Source organism: Mchenga conophoros, linkage group LG12 (assembly GCF_057382185.1).
Source record: "Mchenga conophoros isolate Kocher_MC1m ecotype Shallow Benthic linkage group LG12, M_conophoros_male_GT1.1, whole genome shotgun sequence".
NCBI lineage: Eukaryota > Metazoa > Chordata > Actinopteri > Cichliformes > Cichlidae > Mchenga > Mchenga conophoros.
The window spans coordinates 2899272-2925343 of record NC_140537.1 but is presented as its reverse complement, the minus strand read 5'-3'; the positions used below and the strand labels follow the sequence as shown (position 1 = coordinate 2925343).

Sequence of the window (26072 nt, the reverse complement as noted above, 5' to 3'; positions counted from 1 at the left end):
GCCCACAGAAGCCGTTAATCCAGCTCTCTTACTGAAACCAGGCCCAGGAAAAAGCATATCTGTGTGTTTCTCTGCCATGGAGCACGATGAAAAAACATTAAAATAAGGAGGAATGTTGTTGTAACGCTAAATAAGTGCCAACGTGATCATTGTAAGAAAACTAGACGATTCCTAGAATTATGAAATCACTAACGGCAAATTTATTTAAGAAAGACTTAACCAACCTTTGTGATCAACTTGCAAGACTTCCACGGTATCCATGCGTGTTTACGGCTAGTGTGGAGGTCACGTGTTTCCGGTTAGTGTGGAGGTCACGTGTATCCGGCTAGTGTGGAGGTCACGTGTTTCCGGTTAGTGTGGAGGTCACGTGTTTCCGGCTAGTGTGGAGGTCACGTGTTTCCGGTTAGTGTGGAGGTCACGTGTATCCGGCTAGTGTGGAGGTCACGTGTTTCCGGTTAGTGTGGAGGTCACGTGTTTCCGGCTAGTGTGGAGGTCACGTGTTTCCGGTTAGTATGGAGGTCACGTGTTTCCGGTTAGTGTGGAGGTCACGTGTTTCCGGTTAGTGTGGAGGTCACGTGTATCCGGTTACTGTGGAGCTCCACAGTGGCTGCAGCCAGACCCTTCTCAAATAACCAGCGATAGGTGAAATCAAGTAGCCAATTTTATTTTTTGACGGTGCAAAACGTTTCGTGGACATCGTGGACATCCAGCACTGCACTTCAGTCACACTGCTAGCATCGATGCAGCGATTCTGTACTGTACAGGAGAGACGTCACGGAGGAGATCGTCTGCAGCGATCAGGACGCAGGACACAATGTGACGTAAAATAAAGCATGCAAACTTGCACTAAAAAATCCACGAAACAGCGAGGTGAAAGGTGAACCGCGTTATAGCTAGGGACCGCTGTAATTTTTAAGGTAAGTCACAACATACCCTTCGTAAATACTAATGTATAGAAACCGTTACCAGTAATCATTCATTTTTTGTGTGGCTTTTTTCACGGTTTGTTAACATGCTGTGTAGGTGTGTACTTGACTAGCTGATCTCGACGTAATGGGGGAAACATCTGGTTTGACTATTCTTCACCTGTAGTTTGAATGCTGAACATTTGCCTGTTTAAATCATGAGACCAGTCACTATACAGAGATGTGCTTCTGAATGTGGACGATGTGTCTTCTGCTGCAGTGATGCAGTTCAGCTTGTGTTGAGTGATGTAAACAACTGATCGATCTAAACTCTTTAAACGTCAAAATTGATCATTAGATTTTTTATGACACAACAGCGGTGAGTGTTCCCAGCTTCTGCTCTTTGTAACTTAACGCCATCTTTCCGTTTTCGAGTTTTGGACATGATTTTGGAGGATATCTTCGCAGTAGCGATTGACCGCAAAGTAAAGCTACCGGAAATGCACAACCCCACATCCGGTCTCAAACCAGGAAGTTAGCATTGTCTCGTGCACATAGTCAATTTCAGAATTTCTTCCTTCATCTGGATGCCAAGGTACAGCTGCTCAGGAATAAACTGCGTGAACGGGCCAACAATTGATTTGGAGGCTGAATGTTCTGTCAAATGGGCAGAATTTCATTTTAGGCTGAAAGTGAATAAAATGATTGATTGTCTGAAAATAGCAGGGGAGGGAAAAACAACACTTGAGAAAATATTTGTAACGTTTGTTGAAGGGTGGTGTGCATGTCATAATTTGGTGAAAATGATATTGAAATGAGGTAGTAGTATCTTCCTATTGTATTCATATTCCATGCAACATTATGTAAATTGTATGGCCAAATACAATACAGACTAAGAGTAAAGAAAAAGTATGGAAGCCCGTTTCTGCCACAAAAAAAAAAGGATCCATATCTTGAAATTTTGAGATATTTTCTCGAAATTTCAACTTATTTTCTCGAAATTTCAACTTATTAACTCAAAATTTTGAGAAAAGTAACTCAAAATTTCGAGTTAGCACTGCCAGTCAGTAATCTGAATGACGTAATTTCCTTGTTGCCCTGAAGCTGAAGCCCTCAGGTACAAATGCTACAGCTAAGCTACCCGTATTACATCCAGTCATGAATAAACAGATTACTGAGTATTTTCAGCGTGGCTTTAACAATGATGGAATCCTTGTGTTATTAGCTGAATCACACGGCGTTACTATCAGCAAACGTACTCGCAAAAGCGCCATTTTGTTGCAATCCTGTTTTGAGTGTGTGTTACTTTGTGCCATATGCTTCTGGGTAACAAGAAAGTGACCTCATTCACATCGATTACTGATTGGAAGAGCTAACTCAAAATCTCGAGTTATTAACTCGAGATTTTGAGAGAAGTAACTCGAAATTATAGGTATGGATATGGATACTTGTTTTTTTTTTTTTTTTTTTTTTTAATGGCGGAAACGGGCTTCCATAGTAAAGTGTGATTTGGAATGGAGTGAATGTATGTAAACACTTGCAGCACATGTGCATATGTAATGTTGTGAAGTGTACTTTGTTTAATTTCGGGGGGGTTTGTTTTTGTTATATACAGATATTTAATTTTTAAGACTTTGGCAGATATGGATGTATGTTAATATTGTGCATCAATTATTTTTATGCTGAATCTGTTGACAGACTGTTGTAAACATGATGGGCCAGCAGTGTGTGTTTCAGTTATGGCACTGCTGTATTGTTTTAAACGTGTTGGCAATAAATGAAATTTAAAAAAATATGTCGGGTGTCCTATATTCAATTGTGTGGAACCTGTTGACAAAATAGAATTATGTAAAACTAATTAGTAAAATATAAGTGGTGTGAAAATGTAATGTTTTAATCAATTAAACTTAATTTTAAACTTAAGGTGAGTTGAAAAACCAAATATGTAATCTGTAAATAAATGACTGAACTTGAGTAGAGTTAAATATGTCTTGTTGATCATCAGTCATTTTTTTTAATTGGCTCAGTTCAAATTAATTTTGTTATTGTAGTGCAACAATCTTTCTTTCTGACTTAACCCATATTAAAAGCAGCTAACTGCTAAGTTTCTGTTCATTTGTGTAATGTACAGTTGTTCCCTGAGTGAAAAGGAGGAGCTACTTTGTGAAATGAACTTCAGTTCAAAAAAATTCTTTAGTTATTATCGTGTGGGGACAACAAGCACAAAGACTTTTGTTTTTATTTGTACTGCACTCAAATCATTGAAACATTACTCAAAAATTATTCACTGATGATGATCAAAACACCAATTCTACTTAGAAAGTATTTGACTAGACAGTTGTGTAAAATCGTGTTTGATGCGACAGGCATATTTTTTGGTGTTCAATCTCGGAACATTGAAGGAAATGCGGTCCAGGTCATTTTCTCTGTGCACTGAGGTCTGTTGTCTGCTGCAGCTCCCTCTTTGAAACTGGGAAGGTTTTACTCTAGGAAATAACAGGAAATATTAGTGAGCTGTGCAAATGTTATTCTGATGTCCAGAGTCAGCTGTAAAAAAAAAAAAAAGGTGGAAAAAAATGAGTATGCTTTGTTTTGATTGAAAGCAGCCTGGGACATAAAAAGGTAGGTGTAGAGAAACTTTAGGTCTAACATATAGACATTTCCATGTGAACTGACTTTACTAATTTTCACCTTTGTACTATAAGTAGAAGCAGTAGAACATCAAAATGTGTGTGAGTGTTACCTGTTCCTTTTGGGAGGACATTTTTCTGATAGTATCCTGCATTGGTAATGTTACCAGCTGGGCGGTACTGCCCAACCACAAAGACCGTATTGCCATCAGTGGCTATGCCCACACCCAGCTCAGTGCTGCTTTTCCACACCACCTGAGTAAAATGACCTAGTGGAAAAAGGAAAATGTGTAAAAACATACTACTTACTGATGATGACCTGATCTTGTAATGACAAATACTTTAGCAACGCAGGTATATACAGTACAGGTATATGCAGAACTTTTCAGGAGGGCTGTGTTTTACCCGTCTTGGGTTGATGTCCAGACTTTTTGAAGTCATAATCCTTGATCTCACTGTACCATGAATCCACAGCTTCTTTTCCTGAAACATGGAGACAGAGAAAAATAACATAAAGAGTTAATTTGGTGGTTGGAGTACGGGTTTTATAGCTCAGAAACTTTAAAATGAAATAAGGATGAACATTTCTAATTGTTTACTTGAAATGAGAAGAGATACAGTGGAATCTGTTTCTTTTAAAGATTAGTGAGACTTTAATTCATTGTGATAACAAAGCGACCTGTTTCTGACAGGTGAAGAGGTGGACAAAGGAGTTATCTGCAAAGAATCATTTACCTGTTAGCGTCTTGGTTTCAGAGCTCCATGCATAGAAGACGTTCTCTCCATCATCGGTGTCACTGTGACCAAGTTTCTTTTTTGCCAGCATTTGATTGGCCCATTTTTGAGCTGCGTCATCCAGCTCAATATTAAAGGTCAGTGGTGGTGCACCATGCTGTGCCCTATAGGCATTGTGGGTATCAAGAAACTCCTTTTTGAAGCTCTCATCTGCAAACCAAACAAGCTTTAAGTCTTAGAGGAAACATGAGGTGGCATGTTTATTGGTTGTAGGTGTAGACAGGATGAAGAATGCTCTCTAGTTAAGCAACATCTTTAAAAGTGATCGGTTATTCTGACAAATAATTCAATGCACAGTGTTGATGAGTCACGGAATACATTTACCGACATTACGTATTTAAAATACACAATATGATCAACTGTATTCCGTTACAGTTACCATCTAAATAGGCAATAATTAGAATGCAGTTACTTTGTTGAATAAATGGATTACATGGGGGTCAGTTCCTGTTTCATATGTTAGGCTATCCCCTCTCTATTCCCTGTGAAAATTTGGTAATTTGCATTGCTGGGAACCCAGACGAAATATGATATAAGAGGCTCTAATGTAAGCGTCCTGCTAATGTTGGTGGCATCAGTTACACAATGGACCCGGAGCCTGCACAACAGAGCCAGCAGTGCACGAGCAGGAATGCATTTCTTACTTGGAAATTCCGACACCGTTTTACATTTAAAGAAGAAAGGGATGAAATCTGACCGTGCAATGCAAACTCTGTTTGCTAGCAGACAAGCTGCTGTCAGCGTCAAAAGACTCCAACCTAAAGAAACATCTGGAAGTAAGTTCTTTTTTAAAAACTATCGTTAGTCTACTGCAAGTACCTTGTTTTAGTTGAGTAGTTAGCTCGGTTATGTGCCACTTCAGTATCTTCGATGTACTTCTGCTGTGTGATGTATTACTATTACTGAAGGCTACTCTCCACTGAGCTAACATTTTTAGCTGGTGCTACCTGAGGTTAGTTCATAGACTGCAGATTGTTAGACTTGATGGCTAGTATTAACAACCTGCCAGCTGTGCAGTTCTGAAATCAGTCTATAATCTAACCTCAGCTAATGCCAGCTAGCAATGCTAGCTCGGTGGCAAGTAGCCTTCAGTAATAGTAATACAGTGGCTTGCAAACGTATTCGGCCCCCTTGAACTTTCCCACATTTTGCCACATTACAGCCACAAACATGAATCAATGTTATTGGAATTGCACGTGAAAGACCAACACAAAGTGGTGCACACGTGAGAAGTGGAACGAAAATCATTCATGATTCCAAACATTTTTTACAAATAAATGACTGCAAAGTGGGGTGTGCGTAATTATTCAGCCCCCTGAGTCAATACTTTGTAGAACCACCTTTTGCTGCAGTTCCAGCTGCCAGACTTTTAGGGTCTGTCTCTACCAGCTTTGCACATCTACAGACTGAAATCCTTGCCCATTCTTCTTTGCAAAACAGCTCCATGTAGTTGTAAAAAGCATCACAAGTAATCAAAAGTATTCAGAATACATTACTCACATTGAGTAACTTAACAGAATACTTTACAAACTACATTTAGTGCATGTATTCTCTTTGCAGTGGAATACATTTTAAAAGTAACATTCCCAACACTGTCAGTGCACTTACCTGTCACCTGGTTTGCTGCTTTGCAACCTGAAATAAAATAGGGAGAGTGAAAATAATAAGCAGCAATCCACGAAATGATTGCAAACAACATGAAAAAGAATCATCCACGTGCTCAGATATTATGTGATGATGAAAGAGTAATGTAATAAAGGGCTAAATAACAAGAGTAAACTCAAATCTTGTCCTGTAACTACAGTCATCTTCAGCACTCACCTGCTTCAGAGTCTTCCTCATTTGTGGAGGAAAGTTCTGTGAACACACAGTTCAATTTACTAATGTGAAAAGTGATCACTCACTTTAATGTTTCAAGGTAGGCTTCAACAACTAACAAATCAACACATACTTTTGATTTTTTTTTGACAAAGTATAAATTTAGTACTTTATATATTCGTCTTTCTTAATCTGTAATAATAATCTGATACAAACACAACACTTTAAGTAGAACATCAAAATGTGTGTGAGTGTTACCTGTTCCTTTTGGGAGGACATTTTTCTGATAGTATCCTGCATTGGTAATGTTACCAGCTGGGCGGTACTGCCCAACCACAAAGACCGTATTGCCATCAGTGGCTATGCCCACACCCAGCTCAGTGCTGCTTTTCCACACCACCTGAGTAAAATGACCTAGTGGAAAAAGGAAAATGTGTAAAAACATACTACTTACTGATGATGACCTGATCTTGTAATGACAAATACTTTAGCAACGCAGGTATATACAGTACAGGTATATGCAGAACTTTTCAGGAGGGCTGTGTTTTACCCGTCTTGGGTTGATGTCCAGACTTTTTGAAGTCATAATCCTTGATCTCACTGTACCATGAATCCACAGCTTCTTTTCCTGAAACATGGAGACAGAGAAAAATAACATAAAGAGTTAATTTGGTGGTTGGAGTACGGGTTTTATAGCTCAGAAACTTTAAAATGAAATAAGGATGAACATTTCTAATTGTTTACTTGAAATGAGAAGAGATACAGTGGAATCTGTTTCTTTTAAATATTAGTGAGACTTTAATTCATTGTGATAACAAAGCGACCTGTTTCTGACAGGTGAAGAGGTGGACAAAGGAGTTATCTGCAAAGAATCATTTACCTGTTAGTGTCTTGGTTTCAGAGCTCCATGCATAGAAGACATTCTCTCCATCATCGGTGTCACTGTGACCAAGTTTCTTTTTTGCCAGCATTTGATTGGCCCATTTTTGAGCTGCGTCATCCAGCTCAGTATTAAAGGTCAGTGGTGGTGCACCATGCTGTGCCCTATAGGCATTGTGGGTATCAAGAAACTCCTTTTTGAAGCTCTCATCTGCAAACCAAACAAGCTTTAAGTCTTAGAGGAAACATGAGGTGGCATGTTTATTGGTTGTAGGTGTAGACAGGATGAAGAATGCTCTCTAGTTAAGCAACATCTTTAAAAGTGATCGGTTATTCTGACAAATAATTCAATGCACAGTGTTGATGAGTCACGGAATACATTTACCGACATTACGTATTTAAAATACACAATATGATCAACTGTATTCCGTTACAGTTACCATCTAAATAGGCAATAATTAGAATGCAGTTACTTTGTTGAATAAATGGATTACATGGGGGTCAGTTCCTGTTTCATATGTTAGGCTATCCCCTCTCTATTCCCTGTGAAAATTTGGTAATTTGCATTGCTGGGAACCCAGACGAAATATGATATAAGAGGCTCTAATGTAAGCGTCCTGTTAATGTTGGTGGCATCAGTTACACAATGGACCCGGAGCCTGCACAACAGAGCCAGCAGTGCACGAGCAGGAATGCATTTCTTACTTGGAAATTCCGACACCGTTTTACATTTAAAGAAGAAAGGGATGAAATCTGACCGTGCAATGCAAACTCTGTTTGCTAGCAGCCAAGCTGCTGTCAGCGTCAAAAGACTCCAACCTAAAGAAACATCTGGAAGTAAGTTCTTTTTTAAAAACTATCGTTAGTCTACTGCAAGTACCTTGTTTTAGTTGAGTAGTTAGCTCGGTTATGTGCCACTTCAGTATCTTCGATGTACTTCTGCTGTGTGATGTATTACTATTACTGAAGGCTACTCTCCACTGAGCTAACATTTTTAGCTGGTGCTACCTGAGGTTAGTTCATAGACTGCAGACTGCTAGACTTGATGGCTAGTATTAACAACCTGCCAGCTGTGCAGTTCTGAAATCAGTCTATAATCTAACCTCAGCTAATACCAGCTAGCAATGTTAGCTCGGTGGCAAGTAGCCTTCAGTAATAGTAATACAGTGGCTTGCAAACGTATTCGGCCCCCTTGAACTTTCCCACATTTTGCCACATTACAGCCACAAACATGAATCAATGTTATTGGAATTGCACGTGAAAGACCAACACAAAGTGGTGCACACGTGAGAAGTGGAACGAAAATCATTCATGATTCCAAACATTTTTTACAAATAAATGACTGCAAAGTGGGGTGTGCGTAATTATTCAGCCCCCTGAGTCAATACTTTGTAGAACCACCTTTTGCTGCAGTTCCAGCTGCCAGACTTTTAGGGTCTGTCTCTACCAGCTTTGCACATCTACAGACTGAAATCCTTGCCCATTCTTCTTTGCAAAACAGCTCCATGTAGTTGTAAAAAGCATCACAAGTAATCAAAAGTATTCAGAATACATTACTCACATTGAGTAACTTAACAAAATACTTTACAAACTACATTTAGTGCATGTATTCTCTTTGCAGTGGAATACATTTTAAAAGTAACACTCCCAACACTGTCAGTGCACTTACCTGTCACCTGGTTTGCTGCTTTGCAACCTGAGATAAAATAGGGAGAGTGAAAATAATAAGCAGCAATCCACGAAATGATTGCAAACAACATGAAAAAGAATCATCCACGTGCTCAGATATTATGTGATGATGAAAGAGTAATGTAATAAAGGGCTAAATAACAAGAGTAAACTCAAATCTTGTCCTGTAACTACAGTCATCTTCAGCACTCACCTGCTTCAGAGTCTTCCTCATTTGTGGAGGAAAGTTCTGTGAACACACAGTTCAATTTACTAATGTGAAAAGTGATCACTCACTTTAATGTTTCAAGGTAGGCTTCAACAACTAACAAATCAACACATACTTTTGATTTTTTTTTGACAAAGTATAAATTTAGTACTTTATATATTCGTCTTTCTTAATCTGTAATAATAATCTGATACAAACACAACACTTTAAGTAGAACATCAAAATGTGTGTGAGTGTTACCTGTTCCTTTTGGGAGGACATTTTTCTGATAGTATCCTGCATTGGTAATGTTACCAGCTGGGCGGTACTGCCCAACCACAAAGACCGTATTGCCATCAGTGGCTATGCCCACACCCAGCTCAGTGCTGCTTTTCCACACCACCTGAGTAAAATGACCTAGTGGAAAAAGGAAAATGTGTAAAAACATACTACTTACTGATGATGACCTGATCTTGTAATGACAAATACTTTAGCAACGCAGGTATATACAGTACAGGTATATGCAGAACTTTTCAGGAGGGCTGTGTTTTACCCGTCTTGGGTTGATGTCCAGACTTTTTGAAGTCATAATCCTTGATCTCACTGTACCATGAATCCACAGCTTCTTTTCCTGAAACATGGAGACAGAGAAAAATAACATAAAGAGTTAATTTGGTGGTTGGAGTACGGGTTTTATAGCTCAGAAACTTTAAAATGAAATAAGGATGAACATTTCTAATTGTTTACTTGAAATGAGAAGAGATACAGTGGAATCTGTTTCTTTTAAAGATTAGTGAGACTTTAATTCATTGTGATAACAAAGCGACCTGTTTCTGACAGGTGAAGAGGTGGACAAAGGAGTTATCTGCAAAGAATCATTTACCTGTTAGTGTCTTGGTTTCAGAGCTCCATGCATAGAAGACGTTCTCTCCATCATCGGTGTCACTGTGACCAAGTTTCTTTTTTGCCAGCATTTGATTGGCCCATTTTTGAGCTGCGTCATCCAGCTCAGTATTAAAGGTCAGTGGTGGTGCACCATGCTGTGCCCTATAGGCATTGTGGGTATCAAGAAACTCCTTTTTGAAGCTCTCATCTGCAAACCAAACAAGCTTTAAGTCTTAGAGGAAACATGAGGTGGCATGTTTATTGGTTGTAGGTGTAGACAGGATGAAGAATGCTCTCTAGTTAAGCAACATCTTTAAAAGTGATCGGTTATTCTGACAAATAATTCAATGCACAGTGTTGATGAGTCACGGAATACATTTACCGACATTACGTATTTAAAATACACAATATGTGTCACGGACCCAGTTCCAGGGATTCGGGGTCCGTGAGCAGTGTGGACTACTATTGTAGTTATTATTATTATTATTATTATTATTATCATTATTGTGGTTGTTGTTATTATGGTTGTGTCTGCTGTCCTGTTTTTCCGTGTTGGTGTACTGTCAGGTGTTTAGGGGTGTGTGCTTGTGTATGTGAGGGTGCGGTCGTGGCAGGCACTTTTAGGCCTGGTGGGTGTGGCCCTGCCAGCTGACCGGTCCCACCCAGGAATCCACACACACCTGGCGCCGATCAAGCCTCGTCAGAGGAGCTTCAAAACAGTGTGGCTGAGAGCTCCTCGATGCTGGATCGTTGAGTGACTTCCCGTCAGTCTTAAGTGTATTGTGCAAGGTTAGTGCAAGTCTACTGTTAGGTTTTGTACTCACGGCTGCCTTTGGTATGCGTGTTTCCTCAGGAGGAATTGTGGCGACCAGGAGGCAGCACACGGACAGTACACAGGGAACGGAGACACAGCACGGAGCACGGGATAAAGGAGAAGACACGGAACGGGAGTTGTGATCGCACGGGGGGATGGGATCGCACGGGGGGATTTATTGTTGTTCGGATTGTCACCACTGTAAATAAACACTGTTGCACTGTAGAGTCCTGCATTTTGGGTCCTCCTTTCCCCACATCCCCACGGTCTGCCAGCGAGACCGTGACAGAACGATCCAGCCATTATGGGCCCAGCGGACTCAAGGACCGTCTCACAGGAGGAATTGCTCGCCCAGCTCTGGAAATACTGTCGGAGCATTATCCAGGCGGCGGATCCACATCAGAGACACATGCAGGTCGTATTTTTTGATTCCTTCTTATCATCAATCACCTCATCTGTGAGCTTTTTGGACATTAAGAGACTAATTTCGATTATAACCACGCTGAGGGAAAGTTCCTGTTTTGAGCTGTTTGGTTTGGGCTGTCCGGGCGTGGAGGATATGGCAACCTCCCTGGGAGCCCTTGCTGCCTATTTCTTTTTTCATAGGCTGATAGCCTCCCCGCCGTCGCTTGCAGCTCGCTTGTTGGACCCTCCATTGCGGGGGAAACGTTTCACACGCCCTCTGCACCTCACCACATCTCCACTCACCTCTGCGGCACCTGCTGAGTCAGCAGACCAAGGACCGGCAGCTCAAAATCACACAGCTGCTCTCCTGTCCGGCCAGCTGGTGGAACCTCAGCCTGATACGCTGGCCCCGGCATCGTTAAAGAAGCGACGCTTGCGCCGCCGGCGTGCCTCACCGCAGTCAGACTCTAAAACTTTCCAACAGCCGGCTGTGGTGAGTCATATGGACAATTCATCTTCATTCACCTCATCTGTTTATTCACGGGACTGTGTGAAAGCTAACCTCGTAGCACAGCCAGCTGCCCAGCCTGTAGCCGTAGCACAGCCAGCTGCCCAGCCTGTAGCCGTAGCACAGCCAGCTGCCCAGCCTGTAGCCGTAGCACAGCCAGCTGCCCAGCCTGTAGCCGTAGCACAGCCAGTCCAGTCAGCCTCTCGTCTTCATCCTCAGTTGGAGGCTGATATGCCTGCTGGAACTACCCTGCCATTATGTCACCCGCCTGTTGTTTCTACATCGCTGTCCAGTCTACCACGAGTAGCTGCCGCACCATTATCACCTCCGCCCTTTGCAGCTACTTCTCCACCAGCGTCCCATCAGACTGCAGCGACCGCAGAACTCTCGACTTCACCATCCACATCACCCGCTCGACCGTCATCTTCGCCACCTGCAGCTTCCGCATCGCCATCTTCACCTCCGGATCAACGACCATCTATACCCGCGTCGCAGCCGGAGGAGCGGCTCAGCGAGCGGGAGGAGCCCGCGTCGCCAGCTGTGGAGCTCAGCGAGCCGGAGGAGCTCAGCGAGCAGGAGCAGCTCAGCGAGCCGGAGGAGCTCAGCATGCCCGAGCAGGAGCTCAGCGAGCGGGAGGAGCCCGCGTCGCCAGCTGTGGAGCTCAGCGAGCCGGAGGAGCTCAGCATGCCCGAGCAGGAGCAGCTCAGCGAGCAGGAGCAGCTCAGCGAGCCGGAGGAGCTCAGCATGCCCGAGCGGGAGCTCAGCGAGCGGGAGGAGCCCGCGTCGCCAGCTGTGGAGCTCAGCATGCCCGAGCCGGAGGAGCTCAGCGAGCCGGAGGAGCTCGGCGAGCCACCAGCAGAGGAGCTCGGCGAGCCACCAGCAGAGGAGCTCGGCGAGCCACCAGCAGAGGAGCTCGGCGAGCGGAAGGAACAACCGGCGCTGCCAGCCGCGGAGGGGCTCTCGCTGCCAGCCGAGGAGGGACCCGCTCAGCCGGAGGTCAGCGAACCGGAGGGCCCTCCACGTCCAGTGCGTCCACGTCAGCGACCGACGCGTCATAGACCATGTGCCACGCCTCGCTGTTGCTCACCGGAGCAGCGACGTTGCCATCGGACCCGTGGCAGGCCACCAGAACCGTTCCGCCGCCACCGGACCCGTGGCAGGCCGCCGGAGAGCAGCGCCGCCGCCACCGGACCCGTGGCAGGCCACCAGAACTGTTCCGCCGCCACCGGACCCGTGGCAGGCCGCCGGAGGAGCAGCGCCGCCGCCACCGGATCCGTGGCAGGCCGCCTGAAGCGTTCCGCTTCCATCATGGGGTTGGAGGTAGGCCGCCCGAACTGTTTTCCCACCACTGCCTGACCCGTAGCGAGTTTTGCCTGCTTGCGGTCCACTGGGTCGGCCGCAAGAACTGTTGTTCCCACCATGGCAGTGGTTGGACATTTGAACTGGGGTTTTGGGGCCCTCCGTCCGGGACCCCCCGCCGCCCGCCCGGGGTTGGTTGTACTGTGGTTTTTGTTTTGTTTTTGTTTTTGGGTCGTCGGGTGCCGACCCTTAGAGGGGGGGTACTGTCACGGACCCAGTTCCAGGGATTCGGGGTCCGTGAGCAGTGTGGACTACTATTGTAGTTATTATTATTATTATTATTATTATTATTATTATTATTATTATTATTATTATTATTATCATTATTGTGGTTGTTGTTATTATGGTTGTGTCTGCTGTCCTGTTTTTCCGTGTTGGTGTACTGTCAGGTGTTTAGGGGTGTGTGCTTGTGTATGTGAGGGTGCGGTCGTGGCAGGCACTTTTAGGCCTGGTGGGTGTGGCCCTGCCAGCTGACCGGTCCCACCCAGGAATCCACACACACCTGGCGCCGATCAAGCCTCGTCAGAGGAGCTTCAAAACAGTGTGCCTGAGAGCTCCTCGACGCTGGATCGTTGAGTGACTTCCCGTCAGTCTTAAGTGTATTGTGCAAGGTTAGTGCAAGTCTACTGTTAGGTTTTGTACTCACGGCTGCCTTTGGTATGCGTGTTTCCTCAGGAGGAATTGTGGCGACCAGGAGGCAGCACACGGAGAGTACACAGGGAACGGAGACAGAGCACGGAGCACGGGATAAAGGAGAAGACACGGAACGGGAGTTGGGATCGCACGGGGGGATTTATTGTTGTTCGGATTGTCACCACTGTAAATAAACACTGTTGCACTGTAGAGTCCTGCATTTTGGGTCCTCCTTTCCCCACATCCCCACGGTCTGCCAGCGAGACCGTGACAATATGATCAACTGTATTCCGTTACAGTTACCATCTAAATAGGCAATAATTAGAATGCAGTTACTTTGTTGAATAAATGGATTACATGGGGGTCAGTTCCTGTTTCATATGTTAGGCTATCCCCTCTCTATTCCCTGTGAAAATTTGGTAATTTGCATTGCTGGGAACCCAGACGAAATATGATATAAGAGGCTCTAATGTAAGCGTCCTGTTAATGTTGGTGGCATCAGTTACACAATGGACCCGGAGCCTGCACAACAGAGCCAGCAGTGCACGAGCAGGAATGCATTTCTTACTTGGAAATTCCGACACCGTTTTACATTTAAAGAAGAAAGGGATGAAATCTGACCGTGCAATGCAAACTCTGTTTGCTAGCAGCCAAGCTGCTGTCAGCGTCAAAAGACTCCAACCTAAAGAAACATCTGGAAGTAAGTTCTTTTTTAAAAACTATCGTTAGTCTACTGCAAGTACCTTGTTTTAGTTGAGTAGTTAGCTCGGTTATGTGCCACTTCAGTATCTTCGATGTACTTCTGCTGTGTGATGTATTACTATTACTGAAGGCTACTCTCCACTGAGCTAACATTTTTAGCTGGTGCTACCTGAGGTTAGTTCATAGACTGCAGACTGTTAGACTTGATGGCTAGTATTAACAACCTGCCAGCTGTGCAGTTCTGAAATCAGTCTATAATCTAACCTCAGCTAATGCCAGCTAGCAATGCTAGCTCGGTGGCAAGTAGCCTTCAGTAATAGTAATACAGTGGCTTGCAAACGTATTCGGCCCCCTTGAACTTTCCCAAATTTTGTCACATTACAGCCACAAACATGAATCAATGTTATTGGAATTGCACGTGAAAGACCAACACAAAGTGGTGCACACGTGAGAAGTGGAACGAAAATCATTCATGATTCCAAACATTTTTTACAAATAAATGACTGCAAAGTGGGGTGTGCGTAATTATTCAGCCCCCTGAGTCAATACTTTGTAAAACCACCTTTTGCTGCAGTTCCAGCTGCCAGACTTTTAGGGTCTGTCTCTACCAGCTTTGCACATCTACAGACTGAAATCCTTGCCCATTCTTCTTTGCAAAACAGCTCCATGTAGTTGTAAAAAGCATCACAAGTAATCAAAAGTATTCAGAATACATTACTCACATTGAGTAACTTAACAGAATACTTTACAAACTACATTTAGTGCATGTATTCTCTTTGCAGTGGAATACATTTTAAAAGTAACATTCCCAACACTGTCAGTGCACTTACCTGTCACCTGGTTTGCTGCTTTGCAACCTGAAATAAAATAGGGAGAGTGAAAATAATAAGCAGCAATCCACGAAATGATTGCAAACAACATGAAAAAGAATCATCCACGTGCTCAGATATTATGTGATGATGAAAGAGTAATGTAATAAAGGGCTAAATAACAAGAGTAAACTCAAATCTTGTCCTGTAACTACAGTCATCTTCAGCACTCACCTGCTTCAGAGTCTTCCTCATTTGTGGAGGAAAGTTCTGTGAACACACAGTTCAATTTACTAATGTGAAAAGTGATCACTCACTTTAATGTTTCAAGGTAGGCTTCAACAACTAACAAATCAACACATACTTTTGATTTTTTTTTGACAAAGTATAAATTTAGTACTTTATATATTCGTCTTTCTTAATCTGTAATAATAATCTGATACAAACACAACACTTTAAGTAGAACATCAAAATGTGTGTGAGTGTTACCTGTTCCTTTTGGGAGGACATTTTTCTGATAGTATCCTGCATTGGTAATGTTACCAGCTGGGCGGTACTGCCCAACCACAAAGACCGTATTGCCATCAGTGGCTATGCCCACACCCAGCTCAGTGCTGCTTTTCCACACCACCTGAGTAAAATGACCTAGTGGAAAAAGGAAAATGTGTAAAAACATACTACTTACTGATGATGACCTGATCTTGTAATGACAAATACTTTAGCAACGCAGGTATATACAGTACAGGTATATGCAGAACTTTTCAGGAGGGCTGTGTTTTACCCGTCTTGGGTTGATGTCCAGACTTTTTGAAGTCATAATCCTTGATCTCACTGTACCATGAATCCACAGCTTCTTTTCCTGAAACATGGAGACAGAGAAAAATAACATAAAGAGTTAATTTGGTGGTTGGAGTACGGGTTTTATAGCTCAGAAACTTTAAAATGAAATAAGGATGAACATTTCTAATTGTTTACTTGAAATGAGAAGAGATACAGTGGAATCTGTTTCTTTTAAATATTAGTGAGACTTTAATTCATTGTGATAACAAAGCGACCTGTTTCTGACAGGTGAAGAGGTGGACAAAGGAGTTATCTGCAAAGAATCATTTACCTGTTAGCGTCTTGGTTTCAGAGCTCCATGCATAGAAGACGTTCTCTCCATCATCGGTGTCACTGTGGCCAAGTTTCTTTTTTGCCAGCATTTGATTGGCCCATTTTTGAGCTGCGTCATCCAGCTCAGTATTAAAGGTCAGTGGTGGTGCACCATGCTGTGCCCTATAGGCATTGTGGGTATCAAGAAACTCCTTTTTGAAGCTCTCATCTGCAAACCAAACAAGCTTTAAGTCTTAGAGGAAACGTACGGTTACACTGTAACCCTGGTCCTCTGAGTGAGAGACTATCTCTCCACCTTCATGCCGCTTGGAGACAAGTTCCAATCAAACAATCACCGGTTTCATGTCTGCGCAGGTGTTTTATACGTAAGCTGTGGAGCCAGAGTGTCTTAAAGAAGTATCCACACGCCACGTCCAAGGGGGTTCATACCCTGTACATATGCATTATATAACAGAGTGGAGAGATAGTCTGGATATGATAGAGAACATGAGGTGGGCATGTTTATTGGTTGTAGGTGTAGACAGGAAGAAGAATGCCCTCTAATTATGCAAACGTCTTTAAAAGTGATTGTTTTTTCTGCAAAAAACTATAAAAGTGATCAGTTGTTCTGACAAATATTTAAATGCACTTACCTGCCATTGTATTTGGTGCTTTGCAAACTGAAATAAAATAGGGAGAGTGAAAATAATAAGCAAAAATCCATGAAATGATTGCAAACAACATGAAAAAGAATCATCCACGTGCTCAGATATTATGTGATGATGAAAGAATAATTTAATAAAAGGCTAAATAACGAGAGTAAACTCAAATCTTGTCCTGTAACTACAGTCATCTTCAGCACTCACCTGCTTCAGAGTCTTCCTGATGTGTGGAGGAAAGTTCTGTGAACACACAGCTCAATTTACTAATGTGTAGCTGGTTTTTATGTGCAATGTCGTCCTTCCTCTTTTCTGTTTGGAGGAGGAGACAAACACCAGACTCGCTTCTGTATTTTTGTCTGCCGGTTATGATGGTTGTTTTTTTTCTACATGACTCATAGTGGTGTGGCAGAGTGGCGTTAAAGATATCCCACACTCTGTGTTTACATTTTGTGTATAATTGTTACGGCCCTAGCAGGGCCTCCTCCTCAAGGTGCCTGTGTGGGCGTGTCCCACCACCTCTTCTGCCTGAGGTGCCACCTTGTTTTATAACATTTATATAACATATAACATTTATAACATTATAACAAGTCCCTAACTGCTTAAATACATTATACAAGAACAAGTGTAGCAAAGTTGTGGAGGTTAATCACCAAGTTGAGAATCTGTCGATGTTTTCCCTTCTCTTTATTATTTCTTTGTTTATGCTTTAACAAGTGCCAACAGACTGGAACAGATATAGTGCTTGTGTACTCAATTCCAACTTTCAAGTGTTTTCCTGCTACAAATGTCATGGACTCAAGCATACAGCACTTTTTATATGCCAAAGCCATGTTCATCTAACATTCATACATGCATTGATGTATCAGGGGAACCTCAGGTTCAGTATGTTGCCTGAGGAGTTGGAGGACCCAGGAATTGAACCACCAACCTTCTGATTGGTAGATGACATTGCTGCCAGATGAAAGACAGCACTCAGAAACAGAGTGCAGATGAGCGAGGGCATGCCCAGATGTTGTCAAACAGGTCTTTTTTGTCTTTCCTCGTGTTTGGTAGCCACAGGTGTTATTGGCGATTTACTCACAGACTAAGAGAACACTTCAAAAGCACAAAGGTCTCATTAGTTCACTGTAAAACATTTTACTCCTGCACTTACTGGATGCCCATGTTTACTGCAAATCCAGCAAATTATAGGGACACGGTGGTTGCTCCATGGCCTGACTTTGTTTTTTCAGATTACAAAATAAAGATATTGGCCCTTTCTCAAGTACACGAGTCCGTACTCCCGTGCGTTCTCGGCAAGTACTCGCCGAGAATGCACGGGAGTACGGACTCGCGTTCTCGGGGAGTACGGACTCGCGTTCTCGGCGAGAACGCACGGGAGTACGGATGGGAGTTTTTACTGCCGTCCCCTCTTAATTTAACTGTGAGTAATATGTTATGAAGCTTAACTTTAATCACAGCCAAACCGGTTTACTCAGGAACAAATAAAACACTGAAATAAACCAAACATTAATATTTAGAAGTGATCTAAGTGACTTATACATCATGTTTAACCTCAGTAGTGAAATCTCTATTAATAAAAATAGTGTACATGTACATACGTGTACATACCTTAATAAAAACAAGCAGGTGAGATGTTAGAACGCTTTTATTTTTATTTTAGTGGACACTCAATAAAATAGACAGCTACTGGGGTTTGTTTAACCTGAGTAGCGAAAAGACCGCGGGGGGGGGGGGGGGTTGGAAACGATGTGCCGGGAGTCCGCTGTTCTCGCCGGCTCTAATGATCCTCGACCTCGCGGTCTGCTATGGAGCTGGCGGGTCACAGACGTCTCCGAAAACATCGGAGCGCGTTTGGAAATATATGATATCTTGATAAATCGAGCAGATATTTGAAGTTCACACAGCTACATTCTCGCTTGAAAATAACTTAAAAGTTTATTTTGTGACCCAGAAAGAGGAATATGTAAAAGTTTTAGCCCCGCTCGTCCGCCATTGCCGCGTTTGAGTTTTGGACGAAATGCATTCTGGGATATTTAGCTGTACCAAGTCCACACAAGTCACCACCGATGCATGCTCGATAAAACGGGCGGAGCGAGAACACATCCGGGACTTTTTCGCGTTCTCGGCTTGATGCGTACTTCGAATTGGAACAGTACTTGGTCTCCGACTGGTGACGTATCACGAGTACACAAGAACGCAAGTACGCACAAGTACGCATATTGAGAAAGGCCCACTATGTTCTTATGGCTTTGGTTCACAGGTATACTTTGTCCTTCAATAAATAAAGAGCTTAATAAAAGCTTTTTAGGCACTAAAGCTTAATTTTTCTTTCATGGTTTTTCTTTAACAGGAGTTAGAGATAATGAATGGAAAAAAGGCAACAGAAAAAGTCATGAATGTCTGTCAGACAAAATATAGATTAGATTTGTTTGTTTCAGTTTAGTTTTTATTGTTAGGTATGTTTAGGTTTTGTTCTGCTTTTTTTCATTATTACAGTATATGTGGTATTTGTCAGCTGTTAGATTTAAAAAAGAACAGGAAATGGTAAATGGCCTGTATTTGTATAGCGCTGTACTCAGTCCCTAAGGACCCCAAAGCGCTTTACACTACATTCAGTCATTCACACACCCATTCACACACTGGTGATGGCAGCTACACTGTAGCCACAGCTGCCCTGGGGCGCACTGACAGAGGCGAGGCTGCTGGACACTGGGGCCACTGGGCCCTTTGACCACCACCAGTAGGCAACGGATGAAGTGTCTCGCCCAAGGACCGAAGGTTCCTTAAACCTGTCTGAAGACAGCTGCAATAACAATCTGGCAACACATCAGAAAGAGGGAAACCATTCTTTAGTGAGGACCTTGGGCTTGAGAGGTAGGGCAGTCACGGCCTGCAAACTTACAAAAAGCTGTCAATGTAAATGTAGACAAAGTGTAAACAAAAAATGTTCTAGTTACTTTGCACCACCTCAAACAGAGATATCAGTCACACGAATCACACAAGGGGTGAACTGTACCAGAAACCAGTATGTGCCAAGTCTGAGCTTTTAAAGCTTGCCTCTTGAACGACTTTGTGTCACAGTTATTCACTTGGAAACATAATCAGGACTTCATAATTATAATCAAGGTTTTTAAAAAGCCTCAGAGCATTTAAGAGTCACTGTTGCTTACATCATCCATACCATTGTGCACCCTTATTAACATGTTCATGTGGCATTCAGTATGTATTTGTGCAAACGGCACAAAATGAAGCCACGCGATTTCTTGAAGGAAAAAAATGAGCATTGCATACACTATCTGTGAGAGTTTGTGACTGCAGACTCAAACGCATCTCTGTGCAGTGTTCGATACTGTCGACCATAATATCCTATTAGAGCAATTAGAGCACGCTGTAGGTGTTACAGGTACTGCTGCAGTTGTTTGTATCGTATCGTCCAATGGACTCCAACTTGTTCATGTAAATGGAGAGTCCTCTTCACACACTGAGGTTAATTATGGAGTTCCACAGGGTTCAGTGCTAGGACCAATTCTGTATGCATGCTTCCCTTAAATTCCTAAATTCAGATAATACTTATACTCAGCCATGAAAATCTTAGCCTCCAGTAACACTGTGAGGAACCTTGGAGTCATTTTTGACCAGGACATGTCCTTCAATGCACATATTAAACAAATATGTAAGACTGCTTTCTTCCATTTGTGCAACATCTCTAAAGTTAGAAATATCCTGTCTCAGAGTGACACTGAAAAACTAGTTCAAGCATTTATTACTTCCAGGCTGGACGACTGTAATTCATTATTATCAGGATGTCCTAAAAACTCCCTGAAAAGCCTTCAGCTGATCCAAAATGCTGCAGCAAGAGTCCTGACAGGGACTAGAAAGAGAGAGCAGATTTCTCCTGTTTTGGCTTCCTGTTAAATCCAGAATTCAAAATCCTGCTCCTCACATACAAGGTCTTAAATAATCAGGCCCCATCTTATCTTAATGACCTTGTAGTACCATATCACCCTATTAGAGCACTTCGCTCTCGCTCTGCAGGCCTACTTGTTGTTCCTAGAGTATTTAAAAGTAGAATGGGAGGCAGAGCCTTCAGTTTTCAGGCCCCTCTTCTGTGGAACCAGCTTCCAGTTTGGATTCAGGAGACAGACAATCAAATCAAATCAAATCAAATCAAATCAAATCACTTTTATTGTCACATCACATGTGCAGGCACACTGGCACAGCACATGCGAGTGAAATTCTTGTGTGCGAGCCCCACAAGCAACAGAGATGTGCAAACACAACAACACAAACGAGCAAAATACAAGAATGGCCAACCTGAAACTAATAAATATATGTACAATATATAATAGTGTATGCATTTCTGGATGTGTATACTAAATATTTTCCTACGTGTGTGTGTGTGTGTGTGTGTGTATACACATTTTTACAAATTAAATAGTAAAAAAATAAAAATAAAATAATAATAATAATAATAATAAAATATATAAAATATACAGAGTTGAATATGTGCAAAACAAGTGGCATTTATATACAGTATGGAGTGCAGACACTATCTCTACTTTCAAGATTAGGCTTCAAACTTTCCTTTTTGCTAAAGCATATAGTTAGGGCTGGACCAGGTGACCCTGAATCCTCCCTTAGTTATGCTGCAATAGACGTAGGCTGCCGGGGGATTCCCATGATGCATTGAGTTTTTCCTTTCCAGTCACCTTTCTCACTCTCTATGTATTAATAGACCTCTCTGCACTGAATCATACTTGCTATTAATCTCTGTCTCTCTTCCACAGCATGTCTTCATCCTGTCATCCTTCTCTCACCCCAACAAAGGTTTCTTCCTGTTAAAAAGGAGTTTTTCCTTCTTTTATAGGGGGTCATATGATTGTGGGGTTTTTCTCTGTATGTATTGTTGTAGGGTCTACCTTACAATATAAAGCGCCTTGAGGCGACTGTTGTTGTGATTTGGCGTTGTGTAAATAAAATTGATTTGAATTGAATTGAGAAACGCAGACAAAATGAAGCGCGAATTAATCAAAAAGCGAGCTGTTTTATTGAAGATGAAATGAACATAGTAAACGAAAGGCAGAAGAGAGCTAAGCAATATAAACTGGGGAAATTAAACTAAACACCAAACACAGAGCATGAGACCTGGGCCCTGTTTCAGGAAGCCGGTTTAGTGGAAAAACTGAGTAAGTATACCCTGAGTTAACGAAAACTCTGGGTTTTCGGTTTCACAAAGCGAGTTCAGATGAAGCCTCAGTGAGTCACTATGACGACACACTCCGTGAAGCTAACCTGCCCCCTAGCAGGTTTACTACAAGTAACCCTGACTGTCTCCGCCCCTTTGTCGGAAACCTGACAGTAGGAAGTGTCGGACATGGCGTGCCACTTCCTTGAAGAGCCAGTAGATCGTGAAGCCCAAATTCTCCGCAGAGCTCTCCGCCGGGAGAGAGTGATCAGAGCGCGTTTGGACATTTTATCATTTCCTGATGATTTTCTGTGCGAACGTTACCGTTTTTCAGCACAATCTATAATTTATTTGAATAACATCCTCAGGCCTAATATTGCTCATGTGACACATCGCGGACATCCTCTCAGTTCATTACATATTATTTGTATCGCACTTCGGTTTCTTGCAAACGGGAGCTTTCTGTATAATATTGGTGACGCTGAGCACGTTTCCAAGGCTACCGTCTGTCGGGCAGTCAGGAATGTTACAGTTGCACTGAAACGTCTCCTGTACTCGTCTGTGGTGTTCCCCGGTCATAGACCCACAAGATTTATCAAAGAGGGATGCCACAAAATTGCAGGTATCAGGATGAACGAAACTTAATTTATGATGTGGTGATACTTGGACTACTACTTAAATTTTACATTTATTTTCAGGGTTCCCAGGCGTGATTGGCTGTATAGATGGCACTCACATTCCAATCATTGCTCCTTCAGTAAATGAAGGAGACTATGTGAACAGGAAGTCTTTCCACAGCATTAATGTACAGGTACATAGTTCCCTGTAGCATTTCAAACTAACAAATTATTTCATTATAGTAATGGATGCTAATTTGTGTTCTCTGCACTGTGAAGATCATATGTGATGCTGCCAACATTATCACAAATGTGGAAGCCAAGTGGCCAGGCTCTGTCCATGACTCACAAATATTCCGTGAATGTACACTGAGCACAAAATTTGGACATGGTGAGTTGAGAATACTTTAAAATATATAAAGACCAATTGCTTCAGGGACATTTGAACTGAAGTGTACCCTTCTGTCTTAGGAGAGTTCACTGGCTACTTGCTTGGTGATAGGGGGTATCCATGTTTACCCTATTTGCTTACCCCTTACCCTGACCCTGAACCGGGCCCACAGCAGCGATATAATCTGGCTAATTGCAGGACAAGAGCCAGAATTGAAATGACTATCGGAATGCTTAAGGCCCGGTTCCAGTGCCTGCAAAGACTCAGGGTCACCCCAGAAAGGGCATGTGACATTATTGTGGCATGTGTGATTCTTCACAACATTGCCACAATTAGAGGAGAACACTGTCCTTCTGAACCAAACATCAGCAGTGATCCAAACCATGAACATCCTGACCCTCCCACGGACATACAAGATGGAAGCGCAGTCAGAGACACCATATGTCACAATCATTTCTTTTGACCCATCACCTCAACATGTTGAAAGAAGAATAAACAGATTTTTTGTTCAACTGGCTTTATTGGTCACCTGTGTTTCCTGTACACAAAGTATTAAAAGATGTACACCTCATAAAGTGTCTCTGTTGCTTCCTCCTCTGTAACAGCTGTCAATGTTTCTTCATTATTTTCCTGTAGTAAAGAAATAAACAACATTGCTGTTCTACTGTACACTCATATAATCTGTGGAGTATTACTCACAACTGCATGTTGGTCTGGCTCAACAGGAGGCTGCACCAGATGCAGTACACCATCACCATCAACTGATAGAATATGAGGTTTATACAGGTCACTTATAACTTACAAGGGACCAAATGGCAATTAACAAACATACCAATCACCTTACACTTCATTGTCATTATGCTCTCAAAGACAACCAAGACTGAGGGAAGGCAAAATCAGTCGGAAAATAACTTCACTACAAAATAATTCATTATGGTGAAGAGTTTATCAAATGAATGTGTCGCACTGCAAAGGTGACTGTGAAGAAAGGATGTATGCACATCATGTATTATTTTGAATTTACCCCCTATGTAGGCACTTGTGTCTTGCGGGGTTATTGACTCAGAGGATGTCCCCGCAGAGATGCCTTCGGCCACAGGGCGCCCACTGTTTTGGCTGAGGGCCAACTGCTCAGCCTCTGTGAGTGGTGGAGGACCCCCACCTGTTTTTCGGGCCTCCGCTTTTTTTCTGTTGGCTATAACGGGTCACATTTGAGCATACAGAGTAAGCAAATATGTACTTGTAATGTGCTCAGATAATTTCAATAAGTGCTTACAGAAAGAAAATTAATGTAGCCTCTAACTGCAATTGATTTACATGGGACAAACAGACCAAGCACTATGGCTCATAATACAATTACACCTTACCTGTTTGGACTATATTTTTATATTTCATTTTTACTTGCTGCCAGGCACGTTTGGGGCCTGTTGGGTTGCACCTGCGCTCACATCACATCACAAAATAAAATGTATAAAATAACAAATAAAATAACATATGATAAAATAACGTGTTAAATGGGTGGAAATCCCTAGATCAATGTTTAAATTAACACTCACGCATTGACTCTGTCGGCTATGTTTTGCCATGCATGCTTTTGCAGCTGAGGCTGTGTTACTTTTTTCCGCAAAATTTGCATGTTATCGGCATATGCTGCCATCAGAATTTCGGCCTCAAGCGCTGTAAGATACATTGACCGCGCCTTCTTTCCCTCCGTCTCCATGGTGACTCGCTTAATCTGTGCTCCGCTTATCAGGGCTTTATGTATCCTCGTCCGCGCGCTTCACTTGGGGTTAAAGCAACTCCGCGTTGACTGAACTAATTGTTATCAGCCTTTCTGAAACGGAATATTCCGAGTTGGACAGTTCAGGGTTACTCAACCCTGAGTATCGTTTTTCACTCTGAGTTTTCCAAACCGGCTTCCTGAAACAGGGCCCTGGACAAGGGGAAAAACCTGAAGCATGAATACCAGAGACATGATGCATAGTGAACAGATGACCTGACAATGAACAAAAGGAAAATCAACCTTATACACAGCAGGGTGATGAGGGAAGTGGAAACACACGATGAACACAGCTAGGATGGATCGACATAATTACACAGAACGAAGCAAAACTGAACATGCTGAACACAGGACGCGGGGCTGTCAAAAACAACAGGAACAAACTATGACCAGACTCATGGCTCGACACTGGGACTGGGGAAGAAACAGAAACAGGAGATGAAATAACAACACGACTGGGACGCGGAGTGAGGGACACAGGGAGCGAGAGGGAGACACAGAGGGCGAGAGACATGATGGGTTGGGAAGAACGCACGTGGAAGCACGGGAAAGACAGGGGAGACATGGGATGAAACATGAGAGGGACATGGGAACAGGAGAGGAGACCCTGAGGGAGACACGGACATGGCTAAGGAACATCCACAGAGGACATGACAGACTCACACAGGAAACAAGGAAGTGAACAGCGGCAAGAAAACATGGAACCGAACCATAACTAAACTTAGAAGCATAAACACGACTAAATTCCACACTAACTGTAAAACTTGAACTTAAACAGCAAAAAAAAACAAACAAAACAGGAAAAGGAATCATAAATACAAAATATGCTGACACTACCTAACAGTGCTATTTGACTTATGAAATGCCTGTTCTCGTTTCTAGAGAGTCAAACCCTGATGTTCTGCACAGGGACGTGCACAAAACCTGTTTATTTATTTATTTATTTATTTTCTTCTTTTTTGCCTGTCCCATTTGGTTCTTTAGCCGTCAGAATTGTTGTCTGAAGACCAACAAGGATACCCAATGGATTTACTTTGCCAAATGGATCATCGTGGCATTGCCGTATTGGTCCATTTGGTCGATCTTTTTATTATTTATTATATTTTATTTCCAGATGTTACAGACGGGACAGACATGAGTGAGGGATAGGAAAGGGAGAAAGAAAGAGGAAGGAAAGGAAAAACAGAAGGGGAGAGGGACAGTGAGAAAGGGGGGGAGAAAAAAAATAAAAAATCTCCTGGATCACCTGTTGAGAGAAGAATAGAAAACAAGCAAAAAAGACAAACAAACAACAACAAAGCAACATACTAAACACAACACCATC

The 26072-nt window shown here is 42.6% G+C and overlaps 1 protein-coding gene and 1 pseudogene across 1 annotated transcript; one reads left to right on the top strand and one right to left on the bottom strand.

Moving 5' to 3' along the window:
• Positions 1-3119: 3119 nt before the first annotated feature.
• glipr2 (GLI pathogenesis-related 2) lies at positions 3120-17039 on the bottom strand. The gene is made up of 21 exons (XM_085293063.1): positions 16977-17039; positions 16764-16790; positions 16130-16339; positions 15800-15877; positions 15508-15663; positions 15253-15288; positions 15040-15066; positions 9787-9996; positions 9457-9534; positions 9165-9320; positions 8910-8945; positions 8697-8723; positions 7029-7238; positions 6699-6776; positions 6407-6562; positions 6152-6187; positions 5939-5965; positions 4271-4480; positions 3941-4018; positions 3649-3804; positions 3120-3391 (listed from the first exon to the last, which is right to left on the bottom strand). The coding sequence occupies exons 2-21, from the start codon at positions 16768-16770 to the stop codon at positions 3387-3389; spliced, it is 1977 nt and encodes a 658-aa protein (XP_085149189.1). The 5' UTR covers positions 16771-16790; positions 16977-17039; the 3' UTR covers positions 3120-3386.
• Positions 11460-13368, top strand: LOC146561878 (uncharacterized; annotated as a pseudogene).
• Positions 17040-26072: the final 9033 nt, after the last annotated feature.